General features: G+C 37.2%; 1 protein-coding gene across 1 annotated transcript; it reads left to right on the top strand.

The window, feature by feature from the left end:
* The first annotated feature begins 9,393 nt into the window (after nucleotides 1–9,393).
* Nucleotides 9,394–17,884, top strand: CD69 (CD69 molecule). The gene is made up of 5 exons (XM_039224435.1): nucleotides 9,394–9,534; nucleotides 13,819–13,941; nucleotides 14,906–15,105; nucleotides 15,461–15,564; nucleotides 16,597–17,884. The coding sequence occupies exons 1-5, from the start codon at nucleotides 9,471–9,473 to the stop codon at nucleotides 16,703–16,705; spliced, it is 600 nt and encodes a 199-aa protein (XP_039080366.1). The 5' UTR covers nucleotides 9,394–9,470; the 3' UTR covers nucleotides 16,706–17,884.
* Nucleotides 17,885–18,211: the final 327 nt, after the last annotated feature.

The following is an 18,211-nucleotide window of genomic DNA, read 5'->3' as shown; positions in this document are numbered from 1 at the left end:
TAAAATTTTTTTTAATGTTTTATTTATTTCTAGGAGAGAGAGAGAGAGAGACAGCGTGAGCAGGGGAGGGTCAGAGAGAGAGGGAGTCACAGACTGAAACAAGCTCCAGGCTCTGAGCTGGCAGTCAGCACAGAGCCCGATGCGGGGCTCGAACCCACGAACCGCGAGACCATGACCAAAGCGAAAGTCGGACGCTTAACCGACTAAGCCACCCAGGCGCCCCAATGACGGATTTGTTCTGTATCTTAACTACATTGGTGTCAATATCCTGGTTGCGATATTATATTATAGTTTTGCAAAATGTCATTGGTATGAATTGTTAAACCTTACGACTGTGTTTGAATCTAAAATTATCTGAAAACTTTAAACAATTAAAAATGTTTGACTCTTCAATTTTGAATCTGTTTATTTTTATACATATTTATTTATTCTTACTGCATTACTATATCATGTCTCATTTCTGATTTCACAGGAAAGCTTCTCAATTATTTTATCCTTTAATATGATATATTTATAAATATTCTTCTCAAATCTATAAATTAAGGAAGTTCATATAATTCATAGTATATTATAGGTGTCAATCACAAATTTATGGTTAAATTTTCTTTTGAAATATATATTTTAATGTTTATTATTAAGAGAGAGAGAGAGAGACAGCATAAGCAGGGGAGGGGCAGAGAGAGAGGGAGGCACAGAATATGAAGCAGGCTCCAAGCTCTGAGCTGTCAGCACAGAGCCTTACATGGGGTTCAAACTCACATACCACGAGATCATGACCTGAGCCAAAGTTGGACACTTAACTGACTGAGCCACCCAGGCGCCCCGGGGTTAAATTTTTCAAATATGTTACTTTTTGAGTAAGGTGTTTTTCCTTTTGATTTGTTAATGACGTAAATTTAGTTGATTGATTTTTGAATGAAAAACTAGCATTGTTTTCCCAGAATAAAACCAATAATGTTGTGGTATATTATTTTTTACGTATCTTGAGTTCAGTTTCCTAAAGTTATTTTTTAAAATTATTCATCTATCTTCATGAGTAAGATTGACTGGCCAGGTTTTGATTTCACTGTTTTCCTAAGATCTTTTTTATCTTCTTTGGAAGAATTTGTAATTTCTTATTTCTTTCATATATGTTTGGTAAATTGGAACACAAAATTATCTGGGCATGGAGTTTTTGTTGGTTTTGTTTTCATGATTTATTTCTTTCCCAAAAGAATGTATTTTTTTATGGGTTCAATGTATTTAAAAGTTACAGAAGTCTGCCATATTTTAAAAATATTTTCTTGTTCTGGGGCGCCTGGGTGGCTTAGTCGGTTAAGCGTCCGACTTTCACTTAGGTCATGATCTCGCGTTTCTTGGGTTCGATCCCCGCATCGGGCTCTGTGCTGACTGCCAGCTCAGAGCCTGGAGCCTGTTTCAGAGTCTGTGACTCCCTCTCTCTCTGACCCTCCCCTGCTCACGCTGTCTCTCTCTCTCTCCTAGAAATAAATAAAACATTAAAAAATTTTTAAAAATATTTTCTTGTTCCAAGTTTGGAAGAGGTGTTTGTCTGAGATGTGCCCATTTTACTTAAATTGTCAAGTATGGTAGCCTTATATTATTCATAATAAGCTATTATGATTTTTCATGTCTGCCTTGACTTCTCCTACTTTTGACAAATTCTCCATTTTCCTTTCCTAAGGTCTTGCCTCAGTAAAGACCAATCCAATTCATCAGAAATATTTCAAATTTTTAAAAATTTTACTTTATATGTAGAGAGAGAGCACACATGGGAGAGAGGAGCAGGAGTGAGAGAATGAAAGAAAGAGAGAGAGAGAATCTTAAGCAGACTCCACTCTCAGCATAGAACCCAACACAGGGCACGATCCCACAACCCTGGGATCTTGACCTGAGCAGAAATCAAGAGTTGGATGCTCAGTGGACTGAGTCATCCATGTGCCTCAGAAATATTTTAATGCATTTATACTTCAAACTGATTGAGTAGAAGAATGATAACAGTCCCTGAAAAGGTCTTCTACTTGGAGACTTTTCTCTCAGTATGTAAGTACGTGCAAATATATCCATAGGAGGTAAGATAAGCAGTTCTGCTCAAATTCATTATGCATCTATCAAGATTCACACACAAATAGATACATTTTAAATCATTCAGTGACTCGGGCCCTGGTGTGCCTAAAATTTCTGTATGTTACATTTGGTATTTCCACACCATTGTCTTTGAGAATATTCCCCCAAAATGTGTTCTACATGTAAGAAGCCTGGGATTAATTTCTGTCAAGTACTGAGGTATGGTTAAGCGCTATATCTCATCTTTGTTATAGTTCTTTTATGTCTTTTCCTTTCAAAAATTGTCAGATTTGTCACAGTTCAAGTGTATCATACACATGAACTCTGTATTTTACCTTCACTATCTCAAGTCAGGGAGAAGAAAACATAATAGCTCATACTTTCCAAACCAACTCATTTCTGGTTTTTAGGAGTTATTCCACCAGAGAAGATAGGTAGAAAGTTCAAAGAGTAAATTCAAAGAGAGGAGAGGTTGGAAAGTGTTGAGAACGGGAAATTCCCCCACTTACTCATGGTTACCTGCCCTGACTCTTTAGAAGAGGCCATCAGAAAGCACACATACATCTGTGATTTAAAAATAAATGTTACCGATTTGCATAATTTATACTAATTTGAGACCAGACAGTAAAAACTGAAGTTTTTGATTCCTGAGAAGATTAAAAGCCATTCAGAAACCTATTTCACCCATTGAAAGAAAAAAAAAGTTTCGTAAAAGAAGGAGAAGGAGAAGGAGAAGGAGAAGGAGAAGGAGAAGGAGAAGGAGAAGAAGAAGAAGAAGAAGAAGAAGAAGAAGAAGAAGAAGAAGAAGAAGAAGAGCACTTTGTCTCCGGAAATTGTCTTCGGTCGGAAGTTTGCGGTCCCTGCGCACATGTGCTACTAAAAGCATCGCATTGAGTTGCTGTCTGATAAGGACTGTATATCCTGTCTTCTCTGCATCGCTTTGCGTCTAGCTCACATTACTTCATTTCCTTTTGGGGACCTTGCCCCGGATTCCGGATTCTTCATATAAGGTCAAACATGATAGAGACTGTTGCACGGACTCCTGGTGTCCTGAATGGCTTCTCCCTCAGGCCCTCCTTTCTCTGAGCCTCAGTCTATGACAAAATCTGTCTTTGGTGTATTATGTATGAAATAAGACAAACAACACCTCTGAGAGTTGAAAGCTATATATACACTGTTACGTGTATTTTACAAAGAGACTGAAAAAAGGCTAGTTGTGCTAGTTTGGTTTCTTTAGTCTCCTGTGTGTGTTTCTTTGCTTTCGAGAATTCAATCCATCAGGGCTGACCACACAGGAAGCTTGCTTCCTTATTTAGGTGAATAAGGGGTAACTGAAAAACCTGACCCCAAAACCTCTCCCACACTGCATCCTGACCCTACACTTTGCTTTGTCCTATTTCCTGCGATGCCACATATAGAGATGTTTTTCTTTGATTTAACAAATACCGATTCGCAATATGAGCATATAATGTATTGTGTATAGTAAGATACTTTTGCAAGTGAAATGACAGGCCTTTTTTAATGTTTATTTATTTTGAGAGAGAAAGAGTGGGGGAGGGGCAGAGACAGAGGGAGAGAGATTATCCCAAGTAGGCTCCTCACTGGCAGCACAGAGCCTGATGGGGGACTCCATCCCGTGAACCATGAGATCATGACCTGAGAGTCAAACGCTCACCCAGCTGTGCCGCCCAGGCACCCTGAGGTAGCACACATTGAATAATTGCATCAGGACAAGTGTGAACCAGAACTTCAGGGCAAGCCCTATTCATTGTTCTCTCACTCTTTTCCCTAAACTTAGGTTGACTGTTTTCTCAAATCTAAAGCAGGTTTCTTACACTCAAAGAAAACAATGACTGTGGAAGCAGAGGAAGATTAGTGGCAACATATTAATTTTGTAGTGAAGTTCAGGTTTTGTAAAGGACTTGAAGAGCAGGAGGTCCAGTAAATACCTAAATGGCCCACTGACGGCGTATGTTCTCAGTAACTGGGCTAGTTTTTAATGTTGGTGGGGGCTGCCTATGGCCACCTACAAGTAAGTGCTGAATTCAACAGACTGCTTTGGCTGCTCCCCTAAAGACAGAGGAAAAATGATTTCAGAAAAAAGTAACACAGGTTTTGTCAATGTTATAATGTTTACAGATAATTTTTCTTCCTTTTTAAGGTTATTTATTTATTTATTTTTGAGTGGGAGAGAGAGAGAAAGAGAGAGAGAGAGAGAATGTGCATAGGAGGGACAGAGGGAAAGGGAGAGAGAAAATCTTAAGCAGGGTCCACGCTGTCAGTGCAGATTCAGATGTGGGGCTCCAGCTCACGAACCATGAGATCATGATCAGAGCTGAAATCTAGAGTTGGATGCTTAACCAACTGAGCCAGTTATTATTATTATTTTATTATTATTGTTTTCTTAAAATAAGATCTCTGGTTATCATTTTTTCTGTGTCTAATGGCCTATTTATAATCTATTACATACATATAACATTTATAATAGATGTCACATATATATGCATGTGTTTATAAATATACACATATAATATCCATTCACTTGATTACAGCGGAAGAAGCAAGGAACTTTGAGCACAAGGACAAGCATCTTCTTGTTATGCGCTCTCTCCGCTCTCTGAGGTGGAAGTAAGAGACGGCTACTTTCTCTCTCTGTATATTACATCCTATCAGCAAGAATGCTGTGACTTCCCAGTTTTTATCTCTTACATCAAATGAAAAACTTTTCCTTTTTGTGACTTCTATCAAACTGATTCCTTTAAAATAAAAAAAGGAGGGGGGCCTGGGTGGCTCAGTCGGTTAAACGTCCAACTTTGGCTCAGGTCATGATCTCACAGTTTGTGGGTTCGAGCCCCACATCAGTCTCTATGCTGACAGCTCAGAGCCTGGAAACTGCTTCGGATTCTGTGTCTCCCTCTCTCTGCCCCTCCTCCGCTCATGCTCTGTCTCTCTCTGTCTCAAAAATAAATAAAAAACATTAATTTTTTTAAAAAACCAAAAAATAACCCCAAGCTGATTCTTTCATACACCAATGTCAGATATATCCCAAATAACATATGAGAACACTAATTTTTTTAGTTTATAATTTTTTTCCTCACAAAACCTTATAAGTTGGATGTTAATATTTTAAATCTACCAGATAACAAAGCCAAAGCTCAGTGGAGTTGTGTACGTTCCCAAAACACCACAGTTAACAAATCTTGAGCCGATATTCACATACATTGTCATGTGTCTTCCCAATAAATATTTTGAACTCTTTCTATGTTCTAGGTGCTGTTATATACTAGAGATTTATTGTTGAATAAGTCAGCCATACCCCTGCTCTTAAAGGTACTATTTTCTAGAAAGGGAAATAAATAATAATAATAATGATCATTTTCAAAACTATATATGTATATTATTTATGTATTCATTCATATAAATGTATTCATTATACATGTAATGAACTACAAAATTTCAGGCGAGAATGTATTTTATACTGTTTTTCTTTTTTTTAATGTTTTAGTTATATTTGAGAGAGAAAGAGCGTGAGCGGGGAAGGGCCAGAGAAAGAGGGAAATCCCAAGCAGGCTCCAGGTTCTGAGCTGTCAGCACAGAGCCTGATGTAGGGCTCTAACTCAGGAACTGTGAGATTGTGACCAGAGCTGAAGTCTGATGTTTAACCGACTGAGCCACCCAGGCACCCCTGAGAATATAAAAGAAGAGAGTGAGGTAATAAATTGTGGCCAATGGAAGCTCATTTCTACAGGGGGTTGGGGAAGGTCTTGTTGAGAAGATGACATGTGACGGAGTATCAATAAGAAAGTGTTCGCCATGGAAAATCTGAGAGAGCAAGAACAAGAACACACTCCATAAAATTAAAATATGTTTAGTGTTTCTCAAGGAACAGAAAGAAGGTCAGCTTAACTGACCTATAGGGAATAGGAGGGAAAATTGTGGGAGATGATTATTGGCATATAAAATTTGTACTTTTTTTTCCCCTATAATGCTAACCAACTTAACTTTTCTGGAATAGTCAAATTTCAAAAATAGTTGGTGTTCCACTAAGAAAATTGATTTTCACACTGACATGGGAATCATCACATAAGTGTTGACTTGAGGGGATGTTGACTTAAATGACTTCAACTGTTGACTTGAATGAGGGGGAAAAGCACATTGGTAAGTGTTAAAACTGGACCATGATTCCTATGGTTGTCCAATAAACTGTTGGAAACTGCTTTGTATGTGGGACTCACACATCGCAAGGATGATTAGTGTGTGTAAGAATATTTTCTTTCTCCCCCCAGTATACCCCCACAGACTTGGAAGCGTTCAAATACTGTTGCAGATTTATAACTGTCATATTATCCTGTTACTGGACCCCCAAGACCAGGTTCTTGAGTAAGAATGTCATAGAAATTCACACTGAACTTGAGAGAAAGAAAAGAGTTGGGGTTTATTAGAGGTAGCTTGTATACAAGGGATCCAACAAGAAAGAGGAATGCCACTCCCCAAAAGGGTAGTGTGCAAGGCTTATAGAGGTGCTCTTCCAACGGGTGAGGAACTGGGAGTGGGGAAGTCCTATTATCCCTATCATGTGGTCTTTGCTTTTTGGTGGACATGAGAAAATCACAGGATGACTTTCTCCATGGTCGACATTCTTTTAGGGCTCTTGGAAAATAGAAATATTTGTGCAAGTGGGATTTTAAATAGTTATTTCTATTTTTTTCTAACTTATTCTAACAGCTCCCTAACAGCTGTTGTCTCTCATTTTTTTGCTTTCCCAGAAGGAAGTATTTTTCTCTAAGAGTATGGAAACTTTTAACTCTTGGCTTAGACCAGTGGTTTTACAGGAATTACGTTCCTCTTGCTTTTACCTTTACTGTCTCGAACCATACATTCTTCACAATACAGTGTGCATAATCAGTGTAGAGGTGTGGACATTAACCCAGATCTTCCAACTTTAGGAGAATAAATAAAAGACCTAAGTTGCTTTAACCCAAAGAAATTAGTGAAAGCATCAGATGTTTCCCTTAAGTATCCAACTTGACTCCTCCATCACTCATCTGTAACATTCAAGTGTGCCCTTGCTGTCCAGTGGCAGTCTACAATCCCCCCCCCACCTCCCTGAGTCACACTCGAACTTTTACATTTTTTTAAATGTTGATTTTATTTTTGAGAGAAAGAGAGCTCAAGTGAGCCTGTTAGGGGCTTGAGCTCACAAACCGAGAGATCATGACCTGAGCTGGTGTTGGACGCTCAGTTGACCGAGCCACTCAAGCACCCTTGGAACTTTTATGGTTTTTATATATATTCTTTGTTGGTATTTATTTATTCATGCACTCAACAGGTATGTACTATATGTACTAAGTACTTACTAGGTTCCAGTTACTAAGTGAGGTGTTAGAGCCACAGAAGGGATAAGCCAGAAAAAGTTATTGCCTCCAAGCAGCTTAGGCTAGTGAGGAAAGTAGATGATAAACAGCGATATAATGACAGATATCATCAAGTGACAGAAAGAAAGATAAAGATAAACGGTGGCCTAGAGCATGAGGTTTTATTTCACTTATAGAAAATTAGTAAAGACCTTTCTGGGCAGACCACAGTTGAATAATAAATGCAATGAGTTAAAGGAAGAGAGAGGCATGCAAGCAGATGAAAGAATAACCTTTTAGAGAAAATGTAAAGATTCTGTAGCGGGAGTGTTCTTGACATTTTTGTGGTATAACAGAGGTTACAGTTGGAACGGACAGGGACTAATAGGGGAAATGGCAGGAGAGGGAGCCAGGGGCTAGATCATAGATCTTCTCAACTATAAGCAGGTCTTTGGATTTTATGGCAATTTTGATAAGAAGGCTTTGTGGGTAGGAGTGGGGAAGGGATGGACATCTCAACACAGTGATGTAACAATTTTAAAGCAACGTTCCTTGCTGTTATGTGGAAAAATACTAGGAAATTGACTGAGAGTGGAAGCAAAGAGAATACTTAAGACCAACACGTACTTCTTGATGTGTTAGGTTAACAAATGTATAAGATGACCAGACTAAGCTACCATAGATGATAATTCCCAATCCATCTAAGCATAATACTTTGATGAAGCCTTTATTTTGAAACTAGATTGTTTTTAAAGGAGTGATACTAATGACAAAGATTGTAGCAGTGAGATTGGTAACAAGAGTGATATTTTGATTGCTCCTTAACTCACCACACACAGTCATTCTGTTTTCATTTTGTGTTGATCTTAACAGCCTAGGTGGTATGAGATACCATGCAATATATTTTTTATAATAATCATTTTACAATAATCATAATCAAGGAACCTGGGTGTCTCAGTCGGTTTAAGCCTCTCACTCTTGATTTCAGCTCAGGTCATGATCTCATGGTCCATGGGGTCGAGTCCCGTGTTGGGCTCCATGCTGACAGCACAGAGCCTGCTTGAGATTCTCTCTCTTTCCCTCTCTCTCTGCTCCTCCCTCACTCCTGCTTTCTTTCTCCTTCTCAAAAATAAAATACATAAAATTTATGATAATCATACTCCAGATGTCTGACACCTCAGAAATGCATGAAAATAATAATGTAAAAGAGGGGAAAGTTAGAGGAGAAGATATTAGGGGAAAGAAGGGCAATCTAAATGATAGTAAAATATGGCAAAAAATTAACGGGAGATACATGAAACAGATAATTTAAGATAAACAATTTTAGAACATAGGAAGTTTCAGACCACAAGGTTTCTATTTCTTGAATTAAAGCAACTGTGTAGTAAGTGATAACACAAAAGAACTAGTCCCCAGGGAAGAAGTGAATGATACCCTTCTTACAGACAATTTATAGCTTCCTAAGTAAAATTCTTCCAGAGTGGAGAGAGATCCATGAAGACAGAGATCTTAAAATTCTTTCTTAACAATGAATCCTCTAGCCCCAGACAGTGCCAAGGTCAGAGTGCATGCTCAATAAATTTTAGTTGTTCATTAAATAAATGAATGAGATTCCAAGGGAAATATTACTCTCCAAATCATGTCCACCTCAAAGATAAGAATCTTTAACTGTTCATTCTTTACTTAAATACCTCATCTCTTAAACTATTTGTGCTTTTTTCAATTTAAAGAAGGACATCTCAGATTCTGGAACAATCCCGCTTGTCTCTTCATGCTACGCCTACAGTTGTGAGAAAGCACATTTCAGACAGCAGGGAAAACCCGCAGCTCACCACCACAACAGTGTAAATTGTCTGGGCCACTGGAGCACAAATTAAAGAGAACTGATGTAGTTGAGCGGTTAGGAGGCAAGAGGAAGGGGGCGGAGCCAATGTAACAATATAAATGAGACATATCTCACAGACTCAGGGACAGAACAAGAGCTCCAGCAGGGACTTTTGCTGTTGATTGACTTGACCTGGGATTACCCAGGGAGTCTTGACTAGAACGAAGATGAATCCTGAAGATTGCTCTGTAACAGGGAACAGCCCCTTGCATCTGGAAAGAGGACAACAAAGTAAGTCAGACCTTATTTCTTATATACTAGTGACAAAACTCCCTTTCTGTCTCTCACACACACATCTACCTACCTACCTATCTATCTATCATCTATCTATCTATCTATCTATCTATCTATCTACCTACCTTCCTACCTATCTATGTATCTACATCTATCATCTATCTATCTTATATATTACAATACTTTAAAAAATGAGCCTTTGTCTTCAGAAAAACTTGGTTACATTTTGCTTCAGTCCAGGTAAAGCAGAATATGGGAACAAGTCATTATTTCTCCATCTTTCTCTATCTACCTGAAACATGAGCGGAAACCACAAAGGTGGATTTCAGAAGACCTTTGAAGATCTATTTCTTTGTTTCAATTCATGTCACATCAATTCTTCACATTTAACTGGAAAATTCCCAGCACTGGCCCAGTGCATTTCCCATCCTTTTTCCATATCCATCTCTACACACTTCAGGAAGCACTGACTCTCTATAAAACTTTTGTCTTCCATATAAACAATTACATTTTTTATTGTCTTCACCTGTGTCCGTGTAGGCTTTCTGTTCTCATGACAGCATCCTCTAGTTGCTGAGAAGGAAAGTTTCCAACCTTTGAAGGAATAGCCTTATGCATATCTGAACATTTATCAGGTCCAGTGGTAGTTTCTTAGGAGAACGTCATGCAAAATTCATAAAAAGGCAATCTTCTGCTTCTGCACCCTTCATTGAGCTCTTCCTCCATTTCATCATTCTGTTTCACCCTTCCAACCACTGGCTTCAGATTCGACATGAATCACACACAGTTCTTCCTTTCTTTGTTTTTCATCTAAATACATCAAAATATGATTATCTTAGCTGTTTACTTTTCCCCTCTTCTGTTTGCCTGTTCTGTCCACAGATTTATACTATTTCCTGTTACCAGAATGCACCCATGTTTTTTTTTCCTATAATGTGTTTCTATGAGGCTTTTTTGCTTGTTTAAAAGTTATCCTTCTTCCTCTCCAATTAACGAGGTGCCCCAAAACTTACTTTTAAGCAAGGTTATCTGATAGTAAAGGGGAATGTTCTAAACAGCAGAGTTGAACAGTCTGGAGAAAGGGATTGTTTTCTGAGCCTGTTTCTACTAGACTGGTTTATGTTAGGAATAGACCAATCACTTCTGATAAACCCATATTTCACCAAGAACACAAAATCCAGCAGGCACAACAAGTGCAAGCCACAAAGATTCCTGGTAGCTAGGTAACCATAATTTTATGGCCCAGATGAGCTGTTGTAAAGAAATAATGTATATAATAATAAAGTTACTCAATCAGTAGAGAGCATAGTTGAACAAGGAAAGACCTAATTCAGGAATCCTCAGGTGTTTCTAAGTTCTCCAATTTTCTGTTGAATGTTAGTTTATGCTGCCCTTGCAGTTGCTTTATTACTATGAGCAAGCATTGGGCATCACCTTTGGGTGAGTCGGTTTGTTATTATGGATTTATTTCAATTTCTTCATTAGTGAGCAAGGCCCCTATTCAGAGAGAAAGTATTCTGTAGGGAGAGTGTTTTGTCACCTAGGTGATAAATCAAACTGTGAGTAACAATAGCCCTCACAAATGGAGAAACGTACAGTCTGAGAATCATCGCCATAGTTTGCTCATTGGATAAGCCAATAGACCGAGCCAGGCTCTGAGTCTGGGTGCTAGATGGATGAGTTAGTGTTTGCCGAGGAACCAGAACTCTTGCTGCATTGAGTCTAAACAGCATGATTGGCTCTTACACGGGGAGAAGTGAAACTAGACAGACAGTTCTGAACTTGCTACCCTACCTACCAAGGGCTGCTTCCGGTGATAGCTGTATGCTGGTGAAAAAAAAAAAGGGAAGATTTGCTTTGAAAAGCTGAGAGAAATAGAGCTAGACAGGAGTGAAGTAAAGTCTCCTCTTGCAAAACTCCAATGCAGACCTATGCTGGGAAAGAACAATCCCCAGAAGCAAAAGCTGATGTTGATAACCAGTAAACAATGAAAGAAAGCACATCTCTTTGCTCAGTTTCACTTCAGAGACATGTTTTTAGGAAAAGAAATACAAGAATTTCAAGATATGCTCTTTTAGTATCCTTTTAATTATACACATTGAAAAACAAGGTATGTTTGCATTGACGCTATTTTGCATGGTAAGTTCTAGTATCATTCAAGTGGCCATTTTACATTTCAGTTTTTGAGAATGCAATAGGGAACTATATATTTCTTGGGAGGCTAAATTTTAAAAATCCTGAGAGGTCATCCTAGCAAAAATCAAATTCAATCTCTGGTCACAACATCTTCTCTCCTTCTCAATAACATATTTATAATCTAAGACAGATAATCTTCTAAATTTTTTAACTAAAAATCATCATTCACATCATACTCAGATTCCAAAAAAACATTTCTTACTGGTGAAATCAAATCAAATTTTTACTTTGTTTCAGCATTATACAGAAGGTACATGAAAAAAATAAACTTCCACCTAATATTTGCTGTATAATATTGTTATGTTTCCTTTACTAACTTCTCTTGAAAAATTCAAGTATCTTGTTCTTCACCTAAATATCATTTTTAATTGAGGTGTAATTTACATACAGTGGGTACACAAGTCATATGTATGCAATTTAATGGGTTATGTAACAACTCCACTCAACATTTGAAATTTTCTATCACCCTAGAATGTTCCTCTGTGTTTATTTCCAATAAAATTACTTTTCCTGCACACATAAAAGCAATTACTTTCCTGATTTCTGTTACCAGAGTTTAATTTGACTGTTCTTTTTAGTATAGGTAACACATAATAGGACATTATTTTCAGGTGTGTAACGTAATAATTCATAAACATCCCTCTATGTTATTCTATGCTCACGGTAGTGTAGGACTCTCTGTCAGCACACCATGCTGTTACTGTACCACTGATATATTTTTTATGCTGTGCCTTTCATTCTTGTGACTTATCCATTCCTTTACTGGAAGCCTGTATCTCCCTCTCCTTCACTCATTTTGCCCAGACCCCCATTCTCCTCCTCTCTGGCAGTCTTCATTTTGTTCTCTGTATTTATACACATTCTACTTTCTGTTGGTTACTTCATTTGTTTTGTTTTTTAGATTCCACATATAAGTGAAATCATATGGTATTTGTCTTTCTCAGTCTGACTTATTTCACCTATAGTTCAGCTATCGTTGAATGTCATCTAGAGTATATAGCCTTGAATGTCATATAAATGGAAATCTATAGTATATAGTTGTAGCTGCATTTTTTCACTCAACATTTTTTGAGATTCATGCATTTTGTTGCATTGATCAGGTTTTTTTAAATTGCTGAGTAGAATTCATATATATCATAGCTTGTTTATCCATATTCCTATGGTGAATATGTGGATTCTTTCTAAGCTCTGGCTCTTAAGAATAAAGCTACTGTGAGCATTCTTGTTCTGTACAAGTCAAGTTCTAATCAGAGGGTAGGGATGTATTTCATTGTGTGAAAAACAGTTTTCCAAATTATTTTTTCATTTTACTCCCCAATCACTAATATATGAAAATTTCCGTTGCCTCACATCTGTACAGACTTCACCAAAAAGTACCATCAGGGGCACCTGGGAGGCTCAGCCAGTTAAGCATCCAACTTCGGCTTAGGTCATGATCTCATGGTTTGTGAGTTCGAGTCCCATGTCGGGCTCTGTGCTGACAGCTCGGAGCCTGAAGCCTGCTTCGGATTCTATGTCTCTCTCTCTCTCTGCCCTTCCCCCACTCATGCTGTCTCTCTCTATCTCATAAATAAATAAACTTGAGTTTTTTTTAAAAAAAGTACCATCAGTCTTTTAAAAAAATTTTCAGTCATGCTAATTGTAGATATTTGTATATCAATCCAATATTTTTTATTCATTATCCACCTTTATTGCATTTATGCCATCTTTCTTAAACAGTAATTACAGAAAGCTTAAGGGATAGTGCTCAGGATGTCCTTTTTATATGTCTCCAGAGTAATCAGATATTTAATAAATGTTCTTGTGATTCAAACAATAAAATTATCATATACTTGGAATTTTTGTAGCTACTAAGGGCACATATTAGGCAGATATTTTATTATCTCATTATTATTTCCAGATTGTTTCATTTCTAGCCAAAAAGAAACTGTCCAAAGTTGCTCAAAATTGAGGGGGAAATTAACTTACAAATTTCATGTAAGAAGTTAAGAAGGCATTAAAATGTAAATGCTTCAGGAGAATATCAAATGTCCCTCTCTTACTGCGACAGTTGACCTGAATTGATCATGAACTTTCTCTCTGCAGATACTACCGCCAGCCCTCAGTTTGTAACACAGCACGAAGGATCCCTTCAAGTTCCTATCCCATGTGCTGTAGTGAATGTGGTCCTCATCACCTTTTTAATCATTACTCTCATCGCCTTATCAGGTGGGTCTGAACTTCATGAATTCATTCTGCTGTCGCCATTCTCGTCTAGCTGAAATCAACAGGGATTTACTTGGGCTAATTAATCTGAAATTCTGATTAATTTAGAATCATCCCATTTCTTATACATGGCTGATTTCTTTGAAAGTACCAAATATAATCCTATATTCCTTAGATAATCAATGCAACACTTCCTAAGTTGCCTAGAACTTCTTTTGAAGTACTAAAGGTGTCTATGATTTAAAAATTATTGTGGGAGAAAATTACACTTGAGTAGATTTTTAAATCTGAAATGAAAGGGACTGATTTAGATTCTAACTAAACAAAGATTTAGCTAGGGAAAAATGTGAGCTTAGCATTCATTGTTGATAGAAAAAATAATATGTAAGTCATAGAAGGGACCAGTCTTTTATTTCAAAGTCCACAGAATGGTGGTTGTGCATAATTTAAAAAATATATCTAGAATCTCCCAAAGAATCCATTGTGATATGGTATTCAAAACATAGCAATACCAAGATATGCTTTTGTCTTTTACAAACACGAAATTTTATAATTTTATGAAATATCCCAGCCATTATCCCAGCCATAGTTCTTTCTGTATTCTGAATTATTTCTCTGAAAACTATTCTCCCCTTCATCTCCCAATATAGTGTTCCATCGATTTATAATCCCTTTACCCTTTCCAGTCCAAAGACTACTTGCAAGAATTTTCTATTTTCCTACTGCCTTTTGAGATTATGGCCCAAGGGACACCCTCTTATTTCTTATACTCTGACGATGATGATTAGGCACAACAGGAAGTTAGGTCAGGTGAGAACCTGCCTTCTTGCTCTTATCAGAGTTCACTTCTTGCCTCTCATCCTTGACATTGTCACCTAGCACAGCACAGCATCTCCTGAACTAGTTTTGCGTATTGTGGGCACTTAGTTTCTTTTATTACTAAAGCAAACCATTTTCTTGTTCACAGTTGGCCAATACAATTGTCCAGGACAATATGTGTCCCTAGAACTGTCAAATAAACACGATTCTTCATGCTCAGATGATTGGATTGTATACCAGAGGAAATGCTACTTTATTTCCACTGTAACAAGCAACTGGAAGTCCGCGCAAAACTTTTGCTCTGATTACAGTGCTACTCTTGCTTTCATTGATTCTGAAAGGGACATGGTAAGATCCAAAAACAATTTCATAAGTATTTGCTATTTTTAATAGAGATAATCTGTGATTTCTCTGCTTCCATGTAAGTGAAGACATTGTACCTATCTCCGTTGTAGGGAAATTTTGTTACAGAAAGCCATGTGATCAGTCTGAGGTCATATTCAGGGTTCAATTTAATTTTGTAAATTTGATCTGATTACTTAGCTTCAAAGGCCTGAAAGTCCAAATGAGCTGGTCCTAAATAGAGCTAATAAGTGGGCGGCTTAGCCACCATGCCTTGAACTGCAGCTTTTGAGAAATGGAATTTATTATCTACTTACCAGAGGGGTTGTTTATCATATGCCTTCTTTGTGCTTTCTTCAAGATCTTTTTAAAATGGTATGTGGGTAGAGCCAAACATTGGATTGGGCTGAAAAATGAAGATGGTCGGACATGGAAATGGTCAGATGGCAAAGTATTTAATAACTGGTAAGTTTTAAGATGTCTCTTTATCCTCCCCAGAATGATAACTCAGGGAAGCTATTTTCCTTTCAAATCACTGTTGTATATGAAGTTCATACCCTTGATGAGCAGACCTTTATCAATCTGTTTTGTATGTTTCGAATTCTTTAAAGAATGGTTTTAATATTGCCATTTTTCTCTTTTTATCTACTTGGAAATCATACAATAAATGTTTCTAGTAATTTTACCTCAGCACATTTCAGTGTGTGTAATAGATCCAGAAATTTTCCAAGACTAGTTACAATGATGTAAAATGAAAACCCCCCAACATTTCCAATCTTGTGTGTATATTTTCCTGATAAGCTGGGGTTTTTTATTTTGGAAAAGGATTCCCTCTCCCACTTCTCATCCTCACAGAGATAAAGAACAATATTTCTAATCGCTAATTAGAAGCCTCTGTGAACCTGAGAGAAAACTTGCCCCAGGATGAAAGACGCTTGACTAATTTTATGACATGTAATTCATGTACATTTTAAAGTTTGAAGGACATCTTTTCATATGAAAACTCAGAATTGAATAAATTGCTAGATATCTAAGTAGTTTTATGATAATTACTGATATAGAGAATAAATTTAAACCTCTAGAAAAGGAATTCTTAAGATGTGTCCTCTGAGACTATACATGCAGATGGGTTTCAGGGGCCATAGCCCCCCTAAAATTGTATGCACGATTAGTGAATGTATACACATCTGGGCATCGTGTCTCCAGGGCAATGTTAATTGAGAAACAGCCAAGAATCACCCCTCTGGTGGTATGCCATCCGAATACGTGGAGCTCTTTACTCTTTGCTCTGTACCTTCCCTCCACATGCTCTTTCTTCCAATTCCGGTCTACTGTCTCTATAAATTAGTTCATGGTCAACTTGACCAGCTGACTTGCTTCATGAGCTCCGACCAATCACACACACACAAAAATTATAGACGACCATCACAAAGTTCATTCTCCTGTAATTGAATGGAATAATGAACCGAAAATAATTCTTTCTTTATTGTTGGACAGGTTCAACCTTACAGGATCTGAGAACTGTGCCTTTCTGAATAGCACACAGGTCAGCAGCACAAAATGTGAAAAGAATTTATACTGGATATGCAGCAAACCCTTCAAATAATGAGGAAACATATCTGCTTATAGACTACTATTGACATGGAACTCAAGGAAATTTGTGGTAATGGATGCTGCTTTATGGTCAGAAATTTTCCATAAAGACTTTGGGGGAAAAACCCAACTGCATATTATTTTGGAAACCTTCTTCCAAAGGAGACTATGGACATAAGGAAGAGAAATTACAGAAATATCTGTATCACATCGTGGAATACTCCTGCCATGAGCTGAGAAAGACACAGTTTGACTGATCATTACATCCAAAAAGGAGAATGACTTTTAAACTTTATGGATGCACTTTATATTTTAAAATTCAGAAATAGTAAAATAACTAGGCTTAGAATTCTTATTTATTGTTGAATGACTACCCAAACTGAGTGTGCTTCTTGTATTTGCACTATTTGAACAGGTTAGATGGTGGTATTAAAACCGAATGTCAACATAAGAAATTTTAACTTGTAGCGCAGACATTTAGTCTAAATGCATTTAAAAAAAATCAGAGAACATTTTTAAGTGGACAAATGCTTATGAAACTAAGCTTTGTAATATTTTTCTCTTGTTAGAGAAGTTTGCCAAGTTACTTTGTCATTTTCCTGCCCGAAGAGTGGGATGATCATGTATTTATACTGTTTTTTTTTTTTTTGCTTCTTTTATGTAACTCATCCTTTCCAATGGTACATAAATTGTTGTCTTAAAAATCTTATATGTAGCATTTTACAGAGACACAGACAAAAGCAAAGAATATGATGAATATTTATGAAACTGATAAAAGTATTGGAAAATGTGTAGTATGTGATGTGGTAAATTTCTATCAGGAAAAATTCTGCATTCTTCAAACCTGAAGTAGTAATAGTCTTATCTGACTATAAGTTTGTACCTTTCCTAATCAACTCTATCATGTGCAATGCTTCATATGAGGTATTTTCTTTTTTTAAATATAATTTATTGTCAAATTGGTTTCCATACAACACCCAGTGCTCATCCCAACAAGTGCCCTCCTCAATGCCCATCATCTGCTTTCACCTCACCCCCATCTTCCCACCCCCATCAGCCCTCAGTTTGTTCTCAGTATTTAAGAGTCTCTTATGGTTTGCCTCCCTCCTTATCTGTGACTTTTTTCATATGAACTATTTTCTGAGTGCAATAGTGTTTCTTTGTTTGTATTTTGTATTCACTGCCATTATAAGCTGACTTTATGTATGTTAAAAAATAAAAGTAGAATTATCAAAATGGCTTCTAAGAAGTGTTCATTTCCTTCAAAATACACTAATATATGTCATACTGGCAGATAACAGAATACTGCAACATTTTTTAAACTTATCTATAGTAAAACTTAGCTTTATAACGCAGTTTGTACTTTTGATTTTTTAAAATTTTTTAATGTTCATCTTTAAGACAAAGAGAGAGACAGAGCACAAGTGGGGGAGAGGTAGAGACAGAGGCGTACACAGAATCTGAAGCAGGCTCCAGGCTCTGGGTTGTCAGCACAAAGCCTAATGTGGGGCTCGAACTC

Source organism: Hyaena hyaena, unplaced genomic scaffold, assembly GCF_003009895.1.
Source record: "Hyaena hyaena isolate Hyena2069 unplaced genomic scaffold, ASM300989v1 scaffold_1636, whole genome shotgun sequence".
NCBI lineage: Eukaryota > Metazoa > Chordata > Mammalia > Carnivora > Hyaenidae > Hyaena > Hyaena hyaena.
Note: the sequence above shows the minus strand (reverse complement) of the source record. Positions and strands in the feature narration are given on the sequence as shown.

Excerpts from the sequence above, each read along its gene's own strand:
- CD69 (XM_039224435.1), top strand. The coding sequence starts at position 9,471 with ATGAATCCTGAAGATTGCTCTGTAACAGGGAACAGCCCCTTGCATCTG. Across the intron at positions 9,535-13,818 it reads TCTGGAAAGAGGACAACAAA|ATACTACCGCCAGCCCTCAG; the intron begins GTAAGTCAGACC and ends TTCTCTCTGCAG. Across the intron at positions 15,565-16,596 it reads GGCAAAGTATTTAATAACTG|GTTCAACCTTACAGGATCTG; the intron begins GTAAGTTTTAAG and ends ATTGTTGGACAG.